The sequence below is a fragment of the Pelobates fuscus genome, chromosome 8 (assembly GCF_036172605.1).
Source record: "Pelobates fuscus isolate aPelFus1 chromosome 8, aPelFus1.pri, whole genome shotgun sequence".
Lineage (NCBI taxonomy): Eukaryota > Metazoa > Chordata > Amphibia > Anura > Pelobatidae > Pelobates > Pelobates fuscus.
In genome coordinates this window covers 161,155,351-161,175,607 of record NC_086324.1, presented here as the reverse complement: position 1 = coordinate 161,175,607, position 20,257 = coordinate 161,155,351, and the positions used below count along the sequence as shown (strand labels likewise).

The 20,257-nt window shown below is 41.4% G+C and overlaps 1 protein-coding gene across 2 annotated transcripts; it reads right to left on the bottom strand.

Moving 5' to 3' along the window:
- Positions 1-4,718: 4,718 nt before the first annotated feature.
- On the bottom strand, positions 4,719-19,805 carry DNAJA3 (DnaJ heat shock protein family (Hsp40) member A3). 2 transcript variants are annotated; one of them, XM_063430569.1, is made up of 12 exons: positions 19,638-19,805; positions 17,184-17,296; positions 15,399-15,482; positions 12,211-12,414; positions 11,613-11,765; positions 11,365-11,512; positions 10,632-10,696; positions 9,784-9,912; positions 9,406-9,521; positions 9,180-9,277; positions 8,415-8,536; positions 4,719-7,630 (listed from the first exon to the last, which is right to left on the bottom strand). In XM_063430569.1, exons 1-11 carry the CDS (start codon positions 19,780-19,782, stop codon positions 8,427-8,429), a joined length of 1,365 nt encoding a protein of 454 aa, XP_063286639.1. In that variant the 5' UTR covers positions 19,783-19,805; the 3' UTR covers positions 4,719-7,630; positions 8,415-8,426. The 2 variants fall into 2 exon arrangements, with proteins under 2 accessions (XP_063286639.1, XP_063286640.1); XM_063430570.1 differs by lacking the exon at positions 8,415-8,536.
- Positions 19,806-20,257: the final 452 nt, after the last annotated feature.

The window sequence follows — 20,257 nt, the reverse complement described above, 5'->3', positions numbered from 1 at the left end:
TATTTGAAATTTTTTCGGTGCACTCCAGTTACGTTATTGAGATATTGATCTCTGGGCGCCTTGTCCTCGGCAGGAACAGCAATGTTTTTATTGCAGGGTTAACCTTCCTCTAGTGGCTTCCATGACATGGTGTAATAAAGCTCCGCTATTTCTATAAGAGGGTCTCAGAGAGACCGCCTGTCTGATTGGTGGAGCTCTGCGATTTGCTGTGCGTGTGCATTATTATTATTTTATTCATTTTATAGCGCCAGCAAATTCCGTAGCGCTGTACAATAGGAATAGTCTCCCAATGCTTTCCAATGGCTGAGATTATCGCTCTCGATGATCTCAGTCAAACAGGCAGACCAGTGCAGCAAGAGAGGAAAGGTGAGTAAACTCAACTATTCAACCCTTGCAGCGGAGGCTTGGTCGCCTAGCCGGTGACCAGAACACAATACACAGTTTTATTCCAAATTTCTAGAGTTGCAACCTGGCCGTTGTTTATTCGGCACAGCCAGTATTTGAGGTTGTCTGGTGCCGGTACTGCAAAGGCCGGTATTTTTCTCTGACAAGCTCTGGGAGAGTGGCGAGAGAAACGTCTTTTACTTATGACAGGTATAAACATTGCTATATATATATATATATATATATATATATATATATATATATATATACACACACACAATAACACAAACAGGCATAGTACACACACACTGCCGCACACACACACACACACACACAGTATGAAAAAGCACTAACTATGCAAAGTATGAAAAACAGCCTTCACAAGGTGATGTGCAAAATGACTTCATCTTTATTGAAGGCTTTTATAGCCGAAACGTTGTAACGTGTTCTATACTCCAGATACTTCACGGGCTTCAATAAGCTGTCCTTCATGTGATGCCCCAACGTACGCACTTTTCTAAAGCACTATCTTCGAGCGGCCAGATACTCTGAGCCTATCACTGCTGGCCAAAAGAATATTTCCTGCACTTAAATGTTAAATCATTCCAAAAATGTTTTAAACTAAAACAGTAATAAGGCACCGATGGATTCTGGGCATCATAACGCCATAAACGTGGAATGGTTTTTAATAAAAATACACCAAAGAAATGCAAAATATTGACACTTAGAGGCATTCAGTTCTAGGACAGAGCTAAATACAGCGATTTTTCTACATTTTATTTTATTTTTCAGATCTCAAAGACACATATTTGTTAAATAATCTTTTAAAATCTCAGAAGGTGATCATTTCTTTTTCTGGCTCTCTGACTGACAGGACTGTGCCAGGTGCTCTGCTTTGACACATAAGGTCCTGGCTCCATAACCACTTCAATAAGATGTTATTCCTATGGGACATTCTATAATTATAATAAGTAGTATTCATATAGCACGCTCTTGGAATTAACCAAATCGGCAGCGGAATAGTAATAGATATTATTACCCAATTGATGGTACTCATTTTATCGACCTCGGAAGGATGAAGGGCTGAGTCCCTCCATTACTAGGAGTATGGCTGTAATTTCTTACTGACAGATTTTGCATAACTGTTTTAAATATACCACAGCTCAATGTCGTCAATAAACTCCTCAGTGGCATATTAGTTGCCAGCCACAAGTTCAGACATCTGCATTTTCACAGAATGTTGTATAAGTGTTTCCCCCCCCCCTGTATCTATGAGCACTATCAGTGTTGGGATGTCAGGACAGGAGACCAAAATCAGGACTTTTTTGCTGGATCTTGGACAGTTGGGATGTATGCCAATGTGATTATTTCAAAGAGCGCTCTCTAGTGGCTGATTCTAAACAGAACACAATTAAAATAAAAAATAAAAAAGACAACAGTGACATCTAGTGTTAATTACAAGTGTTTAAAAGGCAGGTTATATACAACAAGTCACCTAGCAGTGTTTTTGCATTTTTTTTTGGCATGGTGGGGTAGGGGCTAAATAATTCAGATAGACAAAAGATATGACTCCCTGACATCACATGTGTGGTCCACTTCCTGTCTCCAGTTTTTAGTGATTAGTTTGAATCCTCAATCTGGCCGGTCCACACCTGGGACCGGACCAATCATAACAGTGACACAAGAAAAATACAGTTTTACATTATACACGGCTTCTTAAAATCACCCATCTTAGTGATTACTGTGGCATAGTGGTGGGCTTAACACAATATGGCCATAGTGTAACTGAATCCCCATATTTGTTTAAGATTGGCGATTTTAAGTAGCGTTGTAAAATTAAAATTTTAATTTTCTTGTGTTTACACATTTACCTAATTTGGATTTTTGTATATATTTTATGGCAGCACTACTGCTTGGAAAAGCATGTTCCAGGTGTGCCCCCAATTCCTCTTTTTGTCTGTCTTATCAGACCTCTTCAGTGGGCTGCATATAGGGCTAGATTGACTTACTGTCTATGAGTAATAACTCTTGTGGACATATTGTCATATTCAGTGTCTCCTTTTCCAATGATACCTCCTCCCCTCGTCCTGTCTCTGTTGGAGTCCCCCAAGGCTCTGTCCTTCTATTTTCTCTTTATACTGCCTCTCTTGGCAAACGTATTACCTCTTTTGGATTCCACTACCACCTGTACGCTGATGACACCCAGATATATCTCTCCTCCCCGGACCTCTCCCCTGCCGTCCTGCAACGTGTCACTGCTTGCCTTTCTTCCATCTCTGACTGGATGTCCTCCCGCTTTCTGAAACTCAATCTCTCTAAAACTGAGCTCCTTGTCTACCAATAATGATACTCCTCTCTCTTCAAGTTGGTGGTATCCACATCAGCCCATCCTTGCAAGCTTGCTGTCTTGGTGCTATATTTTATTCTGGCCTCACATCCAGTCTGTTACCAAATCCTGTAGATTTCATCTTAACAACATGGCCCGCATCCGCCCGTCTTACGCAAGATGCTACCAAGGAGCTTGCCCATGCTCTATTAAACTCTCGCATGGATTATTGTAACCCTCTTCTAATTGGTCTTCCAAAAAGCCCTATTGCCCCTCTACAGTCTGTAATGAACGCTGCTGCCAGACTGATTTTCCTCTCTAGTCGCTCCTCTCACACCTCACCCCTCTGTCAGTCCTTACATTGGCTTCCTGTATCCTATATGAGTCAATTGAAGGGACTAATTAACACCTATAAAGCACTGACCAATTCTAGCCCCTCCTATATCTCTTCACTGATCCACAGGTATGCCCCTTCTTGGTCTCTCCGCTCTGCCCATGACCTTCTCCTGTTCACTGCTAGCACCCAGACAGCTTGCAGGACTTCTCGCGGGTTGCTCCTTTCCTTTGGAATAGCCAGCCTACCACCATCAAGTCTTCAATCGTGTAAAAAGGGCCTCAAACCTCATCTCTTAAGGAAAGCTCATGGCCTCCCAGACTAACCTATACCTCACATACCTGTCCCTTGCTCTGTCCTAAAGGGCATCACTCTTTTTCCTGCTCCAGCTCTGCTTTACTCCACCTTGTTTGAGTGCTACCTCCTGTCCTGTTGGATTTTACGCACCACCTCCTATAAACTGTAAGCTCGTTTGAGCAGGATCCCTTTTCAACATATTATTTCTGTAAGGTTTTGTAATGGTCTCATTTATTGTTAAAGCGCCCCCTCTGATAATCTTGCAAAGTGCTACGGAATATGTTGGCGCTATATAAATACCAGTAATAATAAGAATAGGTAAATGGCCTGATTGACTATAGCAGTCCAGGGCCAGACAGATGGGCTGTCAAGGGGATGATTTTGGAGTCAATTGAAGAGTATTAACCAAAGGACGAAAACCAGTGGTCAGACACAGGGGTGGCATGAATAGGATCTGCATCACAATGCCTATCAATAGGGTCCCTGGCTTCTCCATCTCCAAGTTCAACAACATCAAATGATGCTTCATCTTCACATCCTCTTATATGAATCCTGAATGAAGTCATTTGAAGATTGCCCAGATTAGTAAACACCATTTCCACACATATTCTGGCTACACCAATGTAAAATAAAGAGACTTGTACAGGAATACCTTGATCTTCTGTGATTCTCTCATGGGTGCAGATTGAGGAGGTCTGTCTGAAGCTGGGTTGATGGCCTGTCTATGATGCCACATTCACAAAACATGACCAAGAGCCTGGACTAATGAGACAAACTGATCAGCTGCCAAGTGCAGTGGCTTTAGTGCCAGGCAAAGTTGCTGTCTAGGATACTAGATTGATGACTTGACCTGGGCTAGCACGGAATCAAACATGCCAGGCTGTCAAGAAGTCAGAGCAATGGGTCTAGATCTGCAGGAGGCTACTAGAATTAGCCTTGTGTATGCTAGCTTTGAATCTAACTTTCTTTTGTGAATTATAACCTCTAGATACCACTGTTGTCCAGTTTGAAAGGATGCAACCATGTTGCTTGTTTTATAAAGCTTTGTACATTCAGTACACGCAAACCCTTGAGATTTCAATTCAAAATGAAGTAATTTGCCAACATACAGCTCCATTAGTTAAAGCCACGCACATGATATTGTTTGCTTAATCTGCAAATGCAGATTATTGAATAAACCAAACAAGACATTCGAAAAGTGTGTATTTTAAAAATGTTTTCTAATCTATGTGTTTGCTGGTGATTGCAGTAGCTTAACGTATAGGTAGAACAAATTACCAGTTTGTTTTACTATATTTGTGAATGGCAGCCCTCCACTTCAAGTAAAAAAGACAATATATACAAAGAAATACTCTAAGAACACACCAAAGACAGGGAGAATGGTGAATGTTTTTAATTGGATTTCGAAACAGTCCATAAAGCAGCATTTTATTTTTCACAATCTACAACAGCATTACATATGCCCTTCCTTAGAACCACGCTGCGATGACAGGGTTATAACCAACACACTGCTTAGTGATACACAAAGTTAATTATATGTTGGCTAAATCCTAAAATGGTCAGCGTTGAGGCTTTCTAGAACTGAGGCAGACAAAAAATTGTACAATTAAAAAAATCAAATACTCTGGTGACAAATTAATATTTTAGCAATCTAGCAAAACATACCCTCAAGATGTCTGATATTTATTCCAATTCTACTATTAATTGTAGAGAGCTAAAAATCATCAGATGACAAAGCGAACAAGGGCAACTTTAAATTATTACATTTTAGTGGCTTTCTAGGCAGAGGTGGCTGAAAGCATCATGGGAGATTCAATTCTAAACTAGTTGTGGGTCTACCGATTGGCCATTCTGCTCTAAAGTGCATTACACAGTCCTCCTATAGGTTATCGGTCTTTAATTTGGTTTGAATTATGATTAACAGGCACTTAACATAATTTGGGTGCTCTTGGATTGAGCACTACTGGGTCCAAGCAATGAATAGATATGGTTATATGAGAAAGCAGTACTTTCTATAACAGAATACCAACTCTCCCATTGAGTGCTACGGGAAAAATGCTATTTAATTACAAGAGTTAACAATTCTCTTATTTAACATAATCTAATCTTAAATCTGCGTCATGAATCTCCAACCCAAAAGAGGCCTCCTTTTACATTTTAAAGCTTATTTATAACTCTTTCTAAGGTGGCGTATGTAAGATAGTAGTTTAGTAATTTATTATATTGAAGTTTAGACATTTAATAATTTGCTGAGTCCTTCAATGTTTGAATGGCAAAGGTCAGGGGAATCAAGAAAGCTGAAGCTAGGATGCAATTAAAGAATGTATACAGAATTCTACACAATAAGTGTCAATACTCGGTTTTCATTTGTGAACAGCTATGTAGTGCGGGAAGGAGAAGCACTCAAGCTTTAAGAGGCTTTTTCCCCTTTTTCTAGAAGCAGTCTGTAGAGTTCCAGTTGAGCTGTGGGGCAATTAGGATCCAGTAATTTATAATCCCAAGGTTTCACCTTAAATTATAGGCAGCATAAAACCCTGTGTTACTCAGCTTAACTCACTATTAATCGGGTTGCTTGAAGACCCAGTACTGCCATTAAAACCCCTTCTGATTGATATAATGGCTAAGATTTAAAGTGAAACTAGTGTAACTGAACATTGGAGATCGATATCAACAGAAGATGCCACCAGTGTCCGAATGGCTGGAACATTTGCTAGATCAGGAAAGCTGTGGTGAAGTCGAATACAGAAATTCACAATGATAAATTAACTGCAACTCAGTTGTTTACTTCATAACTATGATGATCTCTGTATTTCTCAACGTTGTCTCACAAAATCCCTGCAGAAGGCAGAGAAGATCAATATCCCAATACTGCTTCTAAAAGAGGTTTGATAAGCAGAATTTGCTTCATGTACGTATCAGGGATGACCAGACAAGACAGGTCCACTAACTGTTCAACTACAACTAGCTTTAGGCTTGCAAAGTATTATGGGAACGGACGTGCTACAACAGGTGATCTACATGTTGGGTATCCCAATTACATATTCTTATTTTTAAACATGTTTTTAAACCTTTTATTCCTTTAAATTTAACTTTTTCAATGCATACGTATTGCACACCTCTTGTAATGCTTCAAATCCTAATACTAAAAAAAGATAACGTTTGAAAGAAAAATGGAAAATCACCTTTCAAAACAAAAAAAACACCTCTCCACCTCCAAAACAGGTGGTATAGTTTTAGAATTCACATTGATGCAGTAAGGATTTCTATATTTTGGTGGCATCTGACCTTTTCCTAAACTTGCCCAGTCAGTACAGCCTTTTGACAGCAGAGCACCATGTTGAATACCATCGTGATCCTCCGAAAAAAGGATTGTGACAGGAAATCCAATAGGAGACGTTAACCTCTGAAATCCACTGCAGGAAAAGCAGCCACGAAACACTTGCTTAGCTGTAGCAACAGCTGTTTGAATTGTTTTGAAATTAACAGGAATTTTAAATTATTTTATTGTACTCTACCATAATTTATGGTATAAAATATTAGATGGTACTCTACGTTTAAAAAGGCAAAGTTATTTTCACTTAAAGTACGATAGGCTGATACGCTGCAAGAAATGTAATTTGTCTGTACAATGTACTGGAAAAAGTGCTAGCAAATATATAAAACTATTTCTAGGGTTAGTGCAGAGCCTATTGGATAGAAGATATTAATATCAAATATGTCTGCCATAGTAGTTGCTCTTGCATCTGTTTCCATCAATGTCATATGATGTACTAAGATTTATGAAAGGTAACAGAATTGCACACACAAACAGTGGTCCGATTTGTTGAAAAGGAAGCAAGGTTAGGCAAGTAGAAGTAAGTACGTATGTTAAACATATTTGTTACCAGTTTCCTAGCACAATATATAAACAAGCCTAATGCTTACCTGACATAGCTTTAAGAGTGGGACTAGAATAATCATATACATGTTTCCCTAAACATATCGAACCATTCAAGCATGACATATGCACATTTAAAAAAAAAAAACAAAAAAAAAAACGGAACAAAACAAACATACATAAGGATCATAAGGGACAATAATAGAATAACATGGGCAGTACTTCAATTTTAGAGCCCAAAACCTGGCTGTTATGAATATCATGGTGTCTGCTGTGTTAATATATGGACATGGAACTGGCGGATCCTGCTTGGCGTGTTGAAGATCACAGGATCACTAGATACGTACAACTTAATAGTTCAAAGGAATTGCTCTAGTTTTGCTTCTAGCCTAGTTGCTGGTTGATCTCTTTCCTGAAAGACACAGATGCATTCATAAATATAAAATGTGGCATTGACCAATGGTTACCATGCCAGTTCCTCAAGGCAAGCTAAATGTACAGGATGTGTCATTATTATTCCCACTGGAAAATAAATAAAAAAAATGACTAAATCCTGGGCCATTGGTGTGCCTTGAGGCCGGTTTTGGGAACCACCGACTTAAATAAACCCATCAACACAAGCACATTAAAACAATGTATCAGTCTTCAGTTAACATAGCCTGTACTATCCCTGCCAGCGCTGTCACAAAAATACAGAACTAAAAAGTAATTCTGAGGTCAAGGTTCTAAACGAGGTACCACTGTTATGGAAACCACCCGTATGTCCCTGACAATTATTTCACATTTAACACTCTTCTCCAAATCTGCTCTGTATACAGAGGGATCTTTTTAGAGACGAATGTGATAAAAAACACTTGAGATATAGGCTGAGTAGCCCTGGCTTAGACTCATCAGAGAGGCCACACAAGAGGTTTAAATGGCAATAAGGGCACATACTTGCAGCTGTGGAAGAGTATCCATGTTCTAAGGCTAGGCAGTAAGGAGACACCCAAGATCAACTTGTAAAGAGTACCCACCAGATTTGCATTCTTCAAAACATAAAATATCTTGCTGCTTTATAAAATTAAAACCAAAAGGAGATGGTCCTTTAAAACTACTACTGATTGTAACTTTTTAATTCCTGCTTTTCAGTTTACTAGCAAGCTGGAGGGACCGCTTGCTCAGAGGGTTACAGATAAAAACCAGTCTGTTCCTACCTCACCAGGATTTCAGGAGCTAAACATTCTCTTTAGTTTGCTTAGGAATCCCTCCTTGTTCTGCCCTGCCTGCTCAGCCTCAGGACTCTCTTCCCCAGCTGCAGGTCTGTGCTGGGCTCTGCCTATTGGGCACAAAACAGCAGACAGGCATTAGGGGCTTTTACTACTGAAACACGTCCTCGCATAGTCTAAAATATCCAGTTCTTTGACGTGAATACAGATACAAAAAAATATGCCGAATATGTGCACAAAACAAAGAGCGTAGGAAAAACGTGTTTAGAGCCGTCTAACAGATAAACATGTAACTGAAACTAGTGTTACCATTTCCTATAAGAGGAACAGGCTACGGTGAAAACATAGAATAAACAGAAGTTGAGGCAGAGACTCCAAAAAGCTATGTCAAAGAAAAGAAAGCTAAAGAAAAGAAGCTAAAAAGAACTATAGTATAAAGCCTAATAAGGGAGGTCCATAGGGTAGCAGTGAACAAAAAACAGACAGGTCGGTGCACACAGACAGGGGAACCTTCCCTTCAATCATGGGTATAGTCAAAGTCTTGGGCTTTAGAGGTCTGGAGATGATTACGTTCTGGTACTAAATCAGAGGGGCACAGGTTAACTGCTGCAACATTTTAAACTGGGAAATTTCAAAAAATAGAACCGATTTAGATCAAGTTATTTGAGAGGCCATACCAGCTTAAACACAAACATCAATAAAGTTATATTGGTTTTGTATCTGGACTTAGGATGGAATGTTACAATAACTTACCTGTTGATGTATTTGTGATCCCATTCACTGTGCCCTCCACTTCTGTTTCATCCTCAGCAAAGCTTGCCATTAGTACCCGCTGACGGTCAGTTAACTGCCTGAGAACATAGAGCAGAACAAGGATTAACAAACAAAAAAAGCCGAACCAAACTAAAACAAAGCAGAAAATGGAATGGTTCCTAAACAGCAGAGGACAGTATTTTTTTCTGAATGCAATTTCACTTACTTTGGGATACGGATCTTTATGTGGATGTAGTGATCTCCATAACCATAGCTATTCATTCTTGGAATTCCTTTGCCGCCTATTCGAATCCTCTGATCTGCTTGTGTGCCAGCTGGTATCTGAAGGAGTAGCGAGGTGTAGAAAATAAAAAGAGGCGTCAACAACTGGCAAACAAATCTCCAGATACAGAAACCCTGGTGCTATTCTATGTAGGTTTGTGCATGAGCTGGTTAAAAGCTAAAACATTGCCTGTTAGTATAGTAACATTTTAATCACCTATTCTGTGTGGCACTGCCTATTTTATCGATCAGGATTTATAATATCCATTTTTTGTGACTCAGGCAAAAAAACAAACAAGAAAATGCTAAATGTCAAACTTACAGCAACATTGATTGGGTCGTAAAGTCCTTGCGCACGGGCCGTGCCTCCCAAGACTGCTTGAGCGATTGACACAAACAGGTCTGAGTGGATATCTGCCCCGTCTCGTCTAAAGATGGGGCTTTTCTGAACCTGCAACAAGATGTGAGTTTAATGGTAGAATTCTTCCACAAAACATCAGAGCTAGGAAAGGCCATTTTGAGATAGCTATAAATATATACTCATGCACACATCCGAACATATACACACACTAAATGCTGAATTTACACGACTTTTAACAGATTCTTTTAAAACACTTAAAAGGACACAATATTTAATAATATTATGAAAAAAATACAACATTCTGTAGGAACAGAATATACGTAGCGTTATATTTCATGTCTCTCGAATGTCTAATTAAGTTGATAAATGGTTTAGCAATTTAGGAGCCACAAACAAACATGTAGAAGCCAGCCTGGTTTTTGCAGGTGGTAAGGAAATTTAATATCCACAGAGCAGTAATAAAATGTTAAAAAAAAAAAACACTCAGAAAAGTGAGCTGTGGCTAGGTGCAGTACCACTTTGTCCAATAGATAACTAGATCACCTTTGATTTTATACCGTGTTTATTGAGAGAGGAGATGCACAGCTCAAAGTGAGTGATGCAAGACCCTGTAACCTGCACTTGGTTTTAAGTGAAGCAGATTGAGCAAATCTTGAACGAACCCCTACTGCCCTCTGCTGTACAGAGTCCAGTAATGCAATAAGCACATTCTGAGAGCGTAAATGAAGCTAAGACAATTTATACAATGTACTACCTGGGGGCACTGGAGCAATGTTTGGGCACAAGATAAATAAGAAATTCCTACTTACTCGAAAAGTTATAAATATTTCTTTCTTTCCCACTGGCATTCGCACTGTCTGCCCATCTTCCACACCTGTAAGAAAGAAAAATACATTAAAAGTCTACGATGCCAGATATAACTTAATTAGGACACAATGTACTTTGACCTGAGAGATATTTGTATGCATGTGTCCAACATTTTTGAGACCGAGCTGCTTCTTTAAGATTGTCATTACAAACAGGTATCTGTTCAAAATCAGAGCCGGCACGAGTCACATTGAATATAACTAGAGTTCTGATTAATCTCAGACTGTTAAAACAGGAAGAAACAAAACGGAGGACAGGGCACATAATGCACACAGCGGACGGGTGAGACCGCTCCCTGCTGCAGCAGACTCTAGCATGTGCCCCGGCCATGAACAACATACAGCTGGACAATACAACCACAAAACTAGCGAATGTTCTTACCCAGCACTGTCTGCCCTGTGGTCCCAAACCCTTTTTAGAACTTTTAGAAGACACAGCGTCTTGTTTCTTTCTTTGCCTTATTTCCTACACTTATCTGCCGGTTAAATTAATGTCATATTTACACGATTTATGCAACTATTTTCCCACCTTGTATGTACTTGAAATTATTTCATGTTTCTCTAGATTGTTCAGATATTTGTGTTTGTTGATTAATACAAACAAGTTATACAAAAAGAAATATAAGAAATGTATCCTTTCTGGTTAAACAATGTGATATTAGATCAGAGCACCAACCTGCAGGGACAGGAACCGTTATAGACTTCCTCTGCTTGGTTTGACCGGTTCCTCTACAAGACAGGCAAGGGTTAGTCATCACGGATCCCCTCCCACCACAGCGCCGGCATGTCGACCGCATAACGAACGGGCCTGTGTTAATAGTCTCCTGCAGAAAGATAACGGGGAATGAGAACGGTGGCTCTGAGGCCTGAGACGCACTGCAAACAATCTACTATAGACAGGCAATGCGCTCACAATCTCCTTACCATGCCAGTGCCATTGCAGTAGTGACAATGCTGCAATTTAGTTCCTGGTTCGTTGCCTTTACCGTCACACCTCTGACACGTGTCTGTGATATTTACAGAGATGTCCTTGTTCACTCCCTTTGCTGCTTGAATGAATGTTAGATCCATGATGTACTGTGAATTGAAAAAAAGTTTGTAAATTCTCGGTCATGCTTGTAGCTAATAATTACTAACAGAAGTGGGTACATTTTGGGAATCAGTTGAGTATATAACAGATCACACATTTTGATTAAACTTAAAAAAGGGTTAGAATAAAGTACACACTATGTTTAAACATTTCCTGTTTTAGATGACATCAATCACGGTTTTATTAATCATCTTTTAAATCAAAACCAAGTAACTGCTAAACCTTTTATCTTGTTTGAGCCATACTGACAGTACTGATTCTCCAACTAGGTAGAGGGCACCCTGTTTAAGCATTTAATTGCTGCAGAGTTTAGCATTGTCACTCAACAGCAAATATCATGACAGTAAGGATTTCATATTACAGTAGGAATCAGGAATCCGTGTTCATTATGTTACAGTAGTGAAATTAAAATCTTGAAAATAAACGTCTCACCTCCTGCGGCTGCTCAAATATTGAATTGAAGTCTCCAAAAGGTGACCCACCAGAAAACTCTCCAAAGATCTTACGAAAGAGTTCTTCTGGATCCACACTGGGACCGCCTTTCCAAAAATGTTGTCCCCCTCCACCTGCCCCAGCAGCAAAGTCAGCAGTACCATAGGTGTCATACTGCTTGCGTTTAACTTCGTCACTTAAAACCTGAAGAAAAGTGTATGAACAAATGAAAGTAACACACGTCCTTCCCATAACATACAAGTATCAACTAAAACAACAAACTAAAAGAAAACTGACTGAGCACTATGCGAGTACAATGTGGACCTAGATATCACTTTGCAAACACCATGTGGTTTTGTACAAATAATTGTGGGTCAATGTAGTATATGTGGGAACCAATTGAATTTTCCTGTTGATCGCACTACATTTAGAACTTTACCCACAGAATCAATCTTTATAAAAACCCATGCAACCTACCAGCTCCAAACATCTATGTGTAACCACACTGCTATTATAGCAGGCCTGCCTCAAGGCGGACAACCCTTCATCCCAAGCACCCATCCATTCCCCCCCTTTAAATAATCTTAGACAGATACAATTCACCATCTGCCACCCCTTCCAATGAGGTTATATACACATGACATCAAAGTACTATAACCACTACCGGGAGTGTGTCAATCTATTGATTAGCCAAACCCTGTTAAAGTGGGCAAATAGTTCAGTCGGATAGTGAGGAAGTAATATTTCCTCATTATTTCATCAGCGGTATAGGGTCTGGACTTTGGGAAAACTGCTTTAAAATGGTTCTACAAAGGGGGGCGGAGCTTGAACTCAAACCTGAACGGACGCCATATTCCAGAGCTCTCCCTGAGTGATCCTTAATCTGCCCGATATCGCCCAAATTACTGCCGATCCGACTTTGTAACCCGAAGAACCTGAACAAGCAAGCGGGGCTGAACCGGCTGATGCCTTTTTTCCAGCCACAAAAGCAACAGAAGCGGCGCCGCCGAATTGAGGCCTACCGCCCGCTGACAACCTCGGACCTTGAGGCACTCCTGAGGAGCAGCTACGCAGGCCACCCGGAGGAGGCAGAGCCGACACACGACACAGCTATGGGCCGACAGTCACAGAAACCGACTGCAGGTTCCGACACCAGGGATATCGGGTCCTTGTTCCAACGGCCGACACAACACCAGACCCACGCACCCTCGGAGGAACCACAAAATGAGGCCGAAACCGAGCCACGAGGCCGAGAGTCAGAAGTGTTGCCAGCCTCCCGGGCACCAATGATACCAAACGCAGATGCCTCAGACGACACCGCTCCGTCCACTAAGGGCGACCTGAAAATTCTTCTTGCAGATATACATAAACTGCTTGAGGCGGACTCAGCTAAACTGAAAACCGAACTCAAAGAGGTCAGAGAGAAGGTGGGAGCGATGGAAGATGGGGTAACGGAAGCACACGACAAGATCCACGCGGTGCAGGACACGGTCCTCCAGCTGCAACAGACCCAAAGAATCCTGATGGGCAGGCTCGCAATTATGGAGGACCGACACCGCCGGCTTAACATAAAAATCAGGGGAGTCCTGACCACAGTATCCACAGAGGAGCTGCCCCACTACACAAGACACCTCCTCGCAACCATATTACCTCCAGCAGCAGCCCGCAAAATGACCGGTATACCGTCTCCCCTCGACGACCCACACAAAACCTAACCTGATCCGGGATGTCATCCTGAGATGCCGCAACATCCAGGAAAAGATTCAGGTCATGCAAGCCGTGAGGGACAAGACGCCACTTACCTTTGAGAATTCAGCACTGCTGTTCTTCCAGGATCTATCCAAGGCGACGCTGCTGTGGAGAAAATCCTGCAGCCCCGTCACCGCTCAACTACGAGCCGCAGGCATATCATACCGGTGGGGAGCAGACAACTGTATTCAGGTCACATGAGCGGGGACCACGCATCTCTTGCAAGCCATGGGAGAAGCTGCATCGTTCCTCTGAACCCTGGGACTGCCTGATAAGACCACAACCCCTGGACTATCTACAGACACCCGGGACCCGACCACAGCGACACCCTTCATGCCGCGTTCCAGAGCCGCACCGACACCAGACCCGTGAGACGCCGTACTGAGAGCTGTTACTAGGCCATGTTGGCAGGTCCCAGCTACACACACCGTATAGACTCTGTTGGAACTTTAGACGAACACTCTCTGGACTGGCCCACACTGCCCGAGCTGTAAACGCTTCATGTTTACGTTCACATGTTTTTCTTATGTTTTTTCTTTTTTCTTTTTACATTTGTTAGACTAATGTACCCCTCCTGCTAAGAGGCACCCCCCCCCCGCACATAGAGGCACTTAACCTACATGACCATGGAGGGGGAACAGGAGGAACAAACAAAATCCCAAGGCCTAACGACTATACAAACACCCTTACAAGGGTTTGACCAAGGGCCCAGCCGTTAAAGGGCGTCAGCACCACCCCCCCCCCGTAGCCCCCCTAGGTTAGGGGCACTGAGCTAGCCCGCATTGGTAACATTTTCGGTGAGAATGCATAGATAGTCACCACGTCGGATTAGCACACACAATGGCTATACCCCACATCACTCCAATCCCGGCTTCAATCGGCCGAAAAGTACCTAGCGGCTACTAACCTTCAGAAGCATCATTAATATATTTCTTTAGCATGCTACAAACAGTTTTTCCCGCGTTGTAATTATTGTCAGCCTATATGCTTGAATTCTAATGTACTTGTTTCCCTCTCATTGTCTGACATAATATGTTCCTACTTGTATGCTACCTTTTCAAAAAAAAAAGTGCAGTTTTATTTTTTATTTTTTATATGCTACTAAGATATCTCATGTGAAACACTTGTACTCTATACCGATAACTCTGCTTGTCAAACCACTGCACGATCAAAATAAAGAATTTAAAAAATAGTTCTACAAAAATGGAGGCACTGGCCCATTAGCCTCCTAGCAACACAACTGCTTGAATAAGCTGTAGTATTTATGGAGCTGAGATTATCCCATTCAGCTGTTAGGAAAGCGATCAGTACTGTAAGAAATCATGTTTAGAGGGATATCTGAGGTTACCCAGTAAGGAACTTATCTCGTCCTCTAACACTAACTGTGCAGCTGAAAAGTTATTCCCTTCCATAAAGATATTAGCGTGATATTTGTTTACCTCATACGCTTCTGCTAATTGTGAGAATTTCTCCTTAGCCTGAGGGTCTTCCTTGTTGGTGTCTGGATGGTATTTTTTGGCTAGCTGCAGGGTAAGAAAAGAGAAGTTTGTTAGAAAATAAATCTAGCACAAAACACAGCAGTGAAACTGTTCCTGTACAATCCATTATCACCCACTGGGGGATCCAATCCTTACAAAGCGTGATCAGAGAAATACTTCCTGCATGTAGTATGCTAGCTGAGGCTAGGACATTGATTTCTCTAGTAATGAATGGGCAGAGAGTCTCCCTGCACTGAAGACTGAGGTATGCACTCCTGCAATCTCCAGTTCTTTCATCAGAATTGATTCAGCACAACTTTATAGGATACACCAGCCCCATTGATGCCTAAGAACCATCCTGTTTGTATGAGACACCAATAAAGGAATACTGCATATCGCCCATTAAGCAACTGGGTCTTGGGGTTTGTTAAGCCAATTATTAGCGTGAGCCACCAAAGTTTAAGGAGGACAAATTAAAGGACAATCAGAGCTTGAAAGCGACTTGCACAGGGTAAGGGGAAAACAGGTCTCCTGTCGATGCACAAAGAAGCTTAAAACTGAAGGGGCAGGATTATAACGCCAGCAATGTTTACCAATAAGTGTGTGCAGAAAGAAAGGATAGGTTTCCATAGCGCCTTATAAAATTAATATACATCATTGAAATCAGTTTTTCAGCAGGTAAGGATTTGACGTTAGCCCAAGCTTGGTTGTCCTACTCAACTCCCTTTCTAATTAGGGGTAAAAGTTCCACTGTGCTGGAGGCTGTTTGCATTGGAAGACTTCAATACATGTATTTTACATGTAGATAAGAATACAAAAATCAATAATGTAAACAGACACATCAAAAGAAGTGTGGACCACAACTCGGGGAGCGATGACATAATAGGTCATATGATGAGAAGATATGGATTAACCCCCAATATACACAGATTCTCTAGCCGTTAATCATAATTCCAATAATTAATGCCATAAGACTCCAATAGAATGATGGCAGTTACACAACACAGAATGTTAAACGTTCAGATAGACACAATATCAAGCTATACAAATGTACAGTATCTCTCTATGTACTATTCTCCTATTTATCTACGTTGCTTGTGGAACCTTAAATGACATTGCTGATGCAATCAAGGTAGTTTGGAGTCTTGTGGTTTCATGGATACCAAGTAAACAATTTAACTTTTACCATTCTGTGGGATTTACATGATATTTGACGGTTAGAAGTATATATATTTATTAGTGCTGACATTGCAATATTCGGTGAGCTTGCTTTTAACTGGGTAACTATTTCACTACTATTTGATCATTTTTATTTTAAGACTGTCTGGGTTAGGCACGAACATGAGAATTGTCAGGAATTTAAAGCAGATTTAGACCAATTTTTCCAAACTAAAAGCATAGCTGACATGGAAAATGTTCCCAGTTCAGCAAATTTGGGCCTTGAATTTCAAATAACCCTGTGTGAAATTTGCTCTGTTTTTTTTTTTTTTTTTTTGTGTCCAACCAGAGCTTGATTGACTGCTTTAGAAACCCTGCTTCATACTGCCACAGCAGAAAAAGAGCATTGTGCTCATGAGAACTAGACTAAAATCACAGCTCAGAATGTTAAAAGGAAAAGGAACTGGTTTCGTGATAACTTTAACAGTCATAGTGCCATTAACTATTAACCCGATTCATAGTGTCACACAAACTTATATAAACAAGTATTTGCAGCAGTGCAGAAACAGCAAATATGGGATGTTTTACCTGGTAATAAGCCTTCTTTATGTCCTTTTGGCTGGCATTCCTAGGGACTCCCAGAATCTGGTAAAAATCAGCTTTGTTGTAAGAGAATGAACTGGTATGGAATTGGGAGGTGCCTACAAATTGGAAGCAGAAGCACAAGATGTCTTAAATGCATATAATGGCATCGGTTAGCTGAAATTATTTAGCACTTGAAATAAGAGATAATCTAACTGATGACATTTCAAAAAAATAATAAAAAATAAATAAATAAAAAATCACTTAACCCCTTAAGGACCAAACTTCTGGAATAAAAGGGAATCATGACATGTCACACATGTCATGTGTCCTTAAGGGGTTAAAAAGACTCTCCAGTGCCAGGAAAACACTAAGTTTTCCTGGTACTGCAGGTCCCCTCTCCCCCCACCCATCCCCGGTTGCTGGAGGGGTGAAAACAGTCTCCCCCCGCCGGCTGACGTAAAGAAGGGGAGGAGCGGCGGGGGAGACTGATCCCACCCACCGGCTGAGGAAACCTAATGCGCATGTGCGGCAATGCCGCGCATGCGCATTAGAGCTCTCCATAGGAAAGCATTGAAAATGCTTTCCTATGGGGAATTGAGCGACGCTGGAGGTCCTCACACAGCATGAGGACGTCCAGCGACGCTCTAGCACAGAAAACCTGTGCTATGAAGCAGGAAGTGCCCTCTAGTGGCTGTCTAGTAGACAGCCACTACAGGAGGAGTTAACCCTGCAAGGTAATTATTGCAGTTTATGAAAACTGCAATAATTACACTTGCAGGGTTAAGGGTAGTGGGAGTTGGCACCCAGACCACTCCAATGGGCAGAAGTGGTCTGCGTGCCTGGAGTGTCCCTTTAATTTCCTCCATAGCAATAACTAGCTTTGTAAACAAAGATAATATGCTAACATATCGGCATTATTGTTAGATATGCAATCAAAGCAATTGATGCACTTTTAGTAAGGATGATTGTATCAATCCCTGTAAAACTTTGCAATGTTCTGGACACTCCATTATTATTATTATTGCCATTTATATAACGCCAACAGATTCCACAGTGCTTTACATTATTGACAACAAACATAGTCTCTCTTAAAAGATGTATTTCGGATCACGGCACGTATTAATTAAAAGATCACTGACTTCTGAACGTTTATGGAACTCAGGAAACAATTAGCAAAACGTGCATATTCTAGAACATGTGCAATAACTTGGGGAAACATCGCATTCATTTTTCATTGATTATCGTTTCTTTATTAAAGCAAATAAAATTGGATAAACCATATGTTTTTTTTTTCTCCCCTTCAATCTACCAATTTCTCCCTTTGTAGTAAAGTTTACCTGCTGCCATTGCTATAGGAAAGGTTCATCTTTTATCCGCCCCAGTAAATCGAGTATAACAACCTGTAATACCAGAGACTCCCTATGTACAGTATGCTCACCAAACTTCATATCTACCAATTGGAAATTGTATAATGCAACTGATCTTTTTCCCCTCAAAGTGAAGCTTTTACATTTTTTTTTAATTTTTTTTTTAAGAGGCCCACAGTCTAGCCCAGGCTTCACCAAACTCTGGCCCTCCAGATGTTGCTGAACTACAACTCCCGTGATTCTATGAATGAAATAGATTGGCTGAGAATATTGGGAGCTGTAGTTCAGCAACATCTGGAGGGCAGGAGTTTGGGGAAGCCTGGTCTAGCCTCTCATTTAACATATGAGCCCTATGCCAAATCCCTAGTCACATTTAAATAACTGGAGGTTCTTTTAGTATCACTCCTGTGGCCATTCAATTGCAGGTTTACCTGTCATGTCAAGGTAAAACCTCTTAGGCGAGTCCTATACTAACATATCACCTTGCAGCTTTCTGTTCAAAGGTAAAATCTCTAACAAGGTTTCTATTATAATCATTACTGGTATTTATATAGCGCCAGCATATTCCGTAGCGCTTTACAATATTATCAAAGTGGGCGATTTAACAATAAATGAGACAATTACAAAAAAAAAACAAAAAAAAACTTACAGGAACAATAGGTAGAAGGGGGCCCCTACTTAAACGAGCTTACAGTCTACATACACTGCTGTATATATTGGGGCTGATGTGTATTATAGTCATTGCTGCCACCCAGGAGTAGTAGGGGGTTAATTTTGTATGTTCATTTATAACATGACCTGCTGTATTTTCAATATGACTTTCAAAGGCTTAACAACAAATAATCAGAGCAGTGTAAACGTTGCCCTCCCCCAGCAGTTGTTGGGCTGTAGGTAACCTGCATATCAGGCTCTCTCTCAGCCTGAAAAGTTGGCAGAGTGTTTCTAAGGACCAACCTTTCGGCCCCCCCAGCCCTGCCATGGTGAGAGGGTTTCCAGATAAAGCTCAGCCATGACACTGGCTGCAATCACACACCATAAGCACTGCATGCCATGCATGGTGCAGGGGGTCAGTGATCTGCCACCCACTCACCCAGTGCATGGGCCCGGTCAGCTCCTCGCAGGGCCACCCACAGCGCCCCCTCAGCCCGGTGCCATCGCTGAGCCCCTGAGAGCAGCTGTCCCCTGGCTCCAGACACGGCGAGCGACAACCAACGCGAGGAGCAGCGAGCCGCCATCTTGCCCGAGCTTAGCCACGGACTGCGCATGCGCCGACACCGGCAAGGAAAGTCATTAGGACACCGGAAATACAGTGCTTCACTCGGGAACTTTCCTGGGGCCTCACGTGACCCGCACAAAAAAAAAATGTCTCCACCTTAGCTCGCACGTTTGATAGAACACCGCCATTTTCCCAGAGACCTAAAAATACATAGCTTCTTATGGCCAGTGTAGCCGACAAAATGGCTGGTGTACAGGAGACCATTATGGAATTCAGTGTGTAAAACTTTATTTATATCCAGTGTTGTAAGCAGTTGTGGTTTTTTTTTGTTGTGAGTTCTAAACAGCTGAGAAGGCAACAGTCTCAAGTGGTAGCTGGTGGCGGCCATTTTGATGGTGGGCAAATTATTTTCAGTAACTTTATACGTTGCATAGCTAAGGTCCCTTAAAGGCACAGTCATGGGAACCTTGCTGCCCCCTTCAGTCACAAGAGTT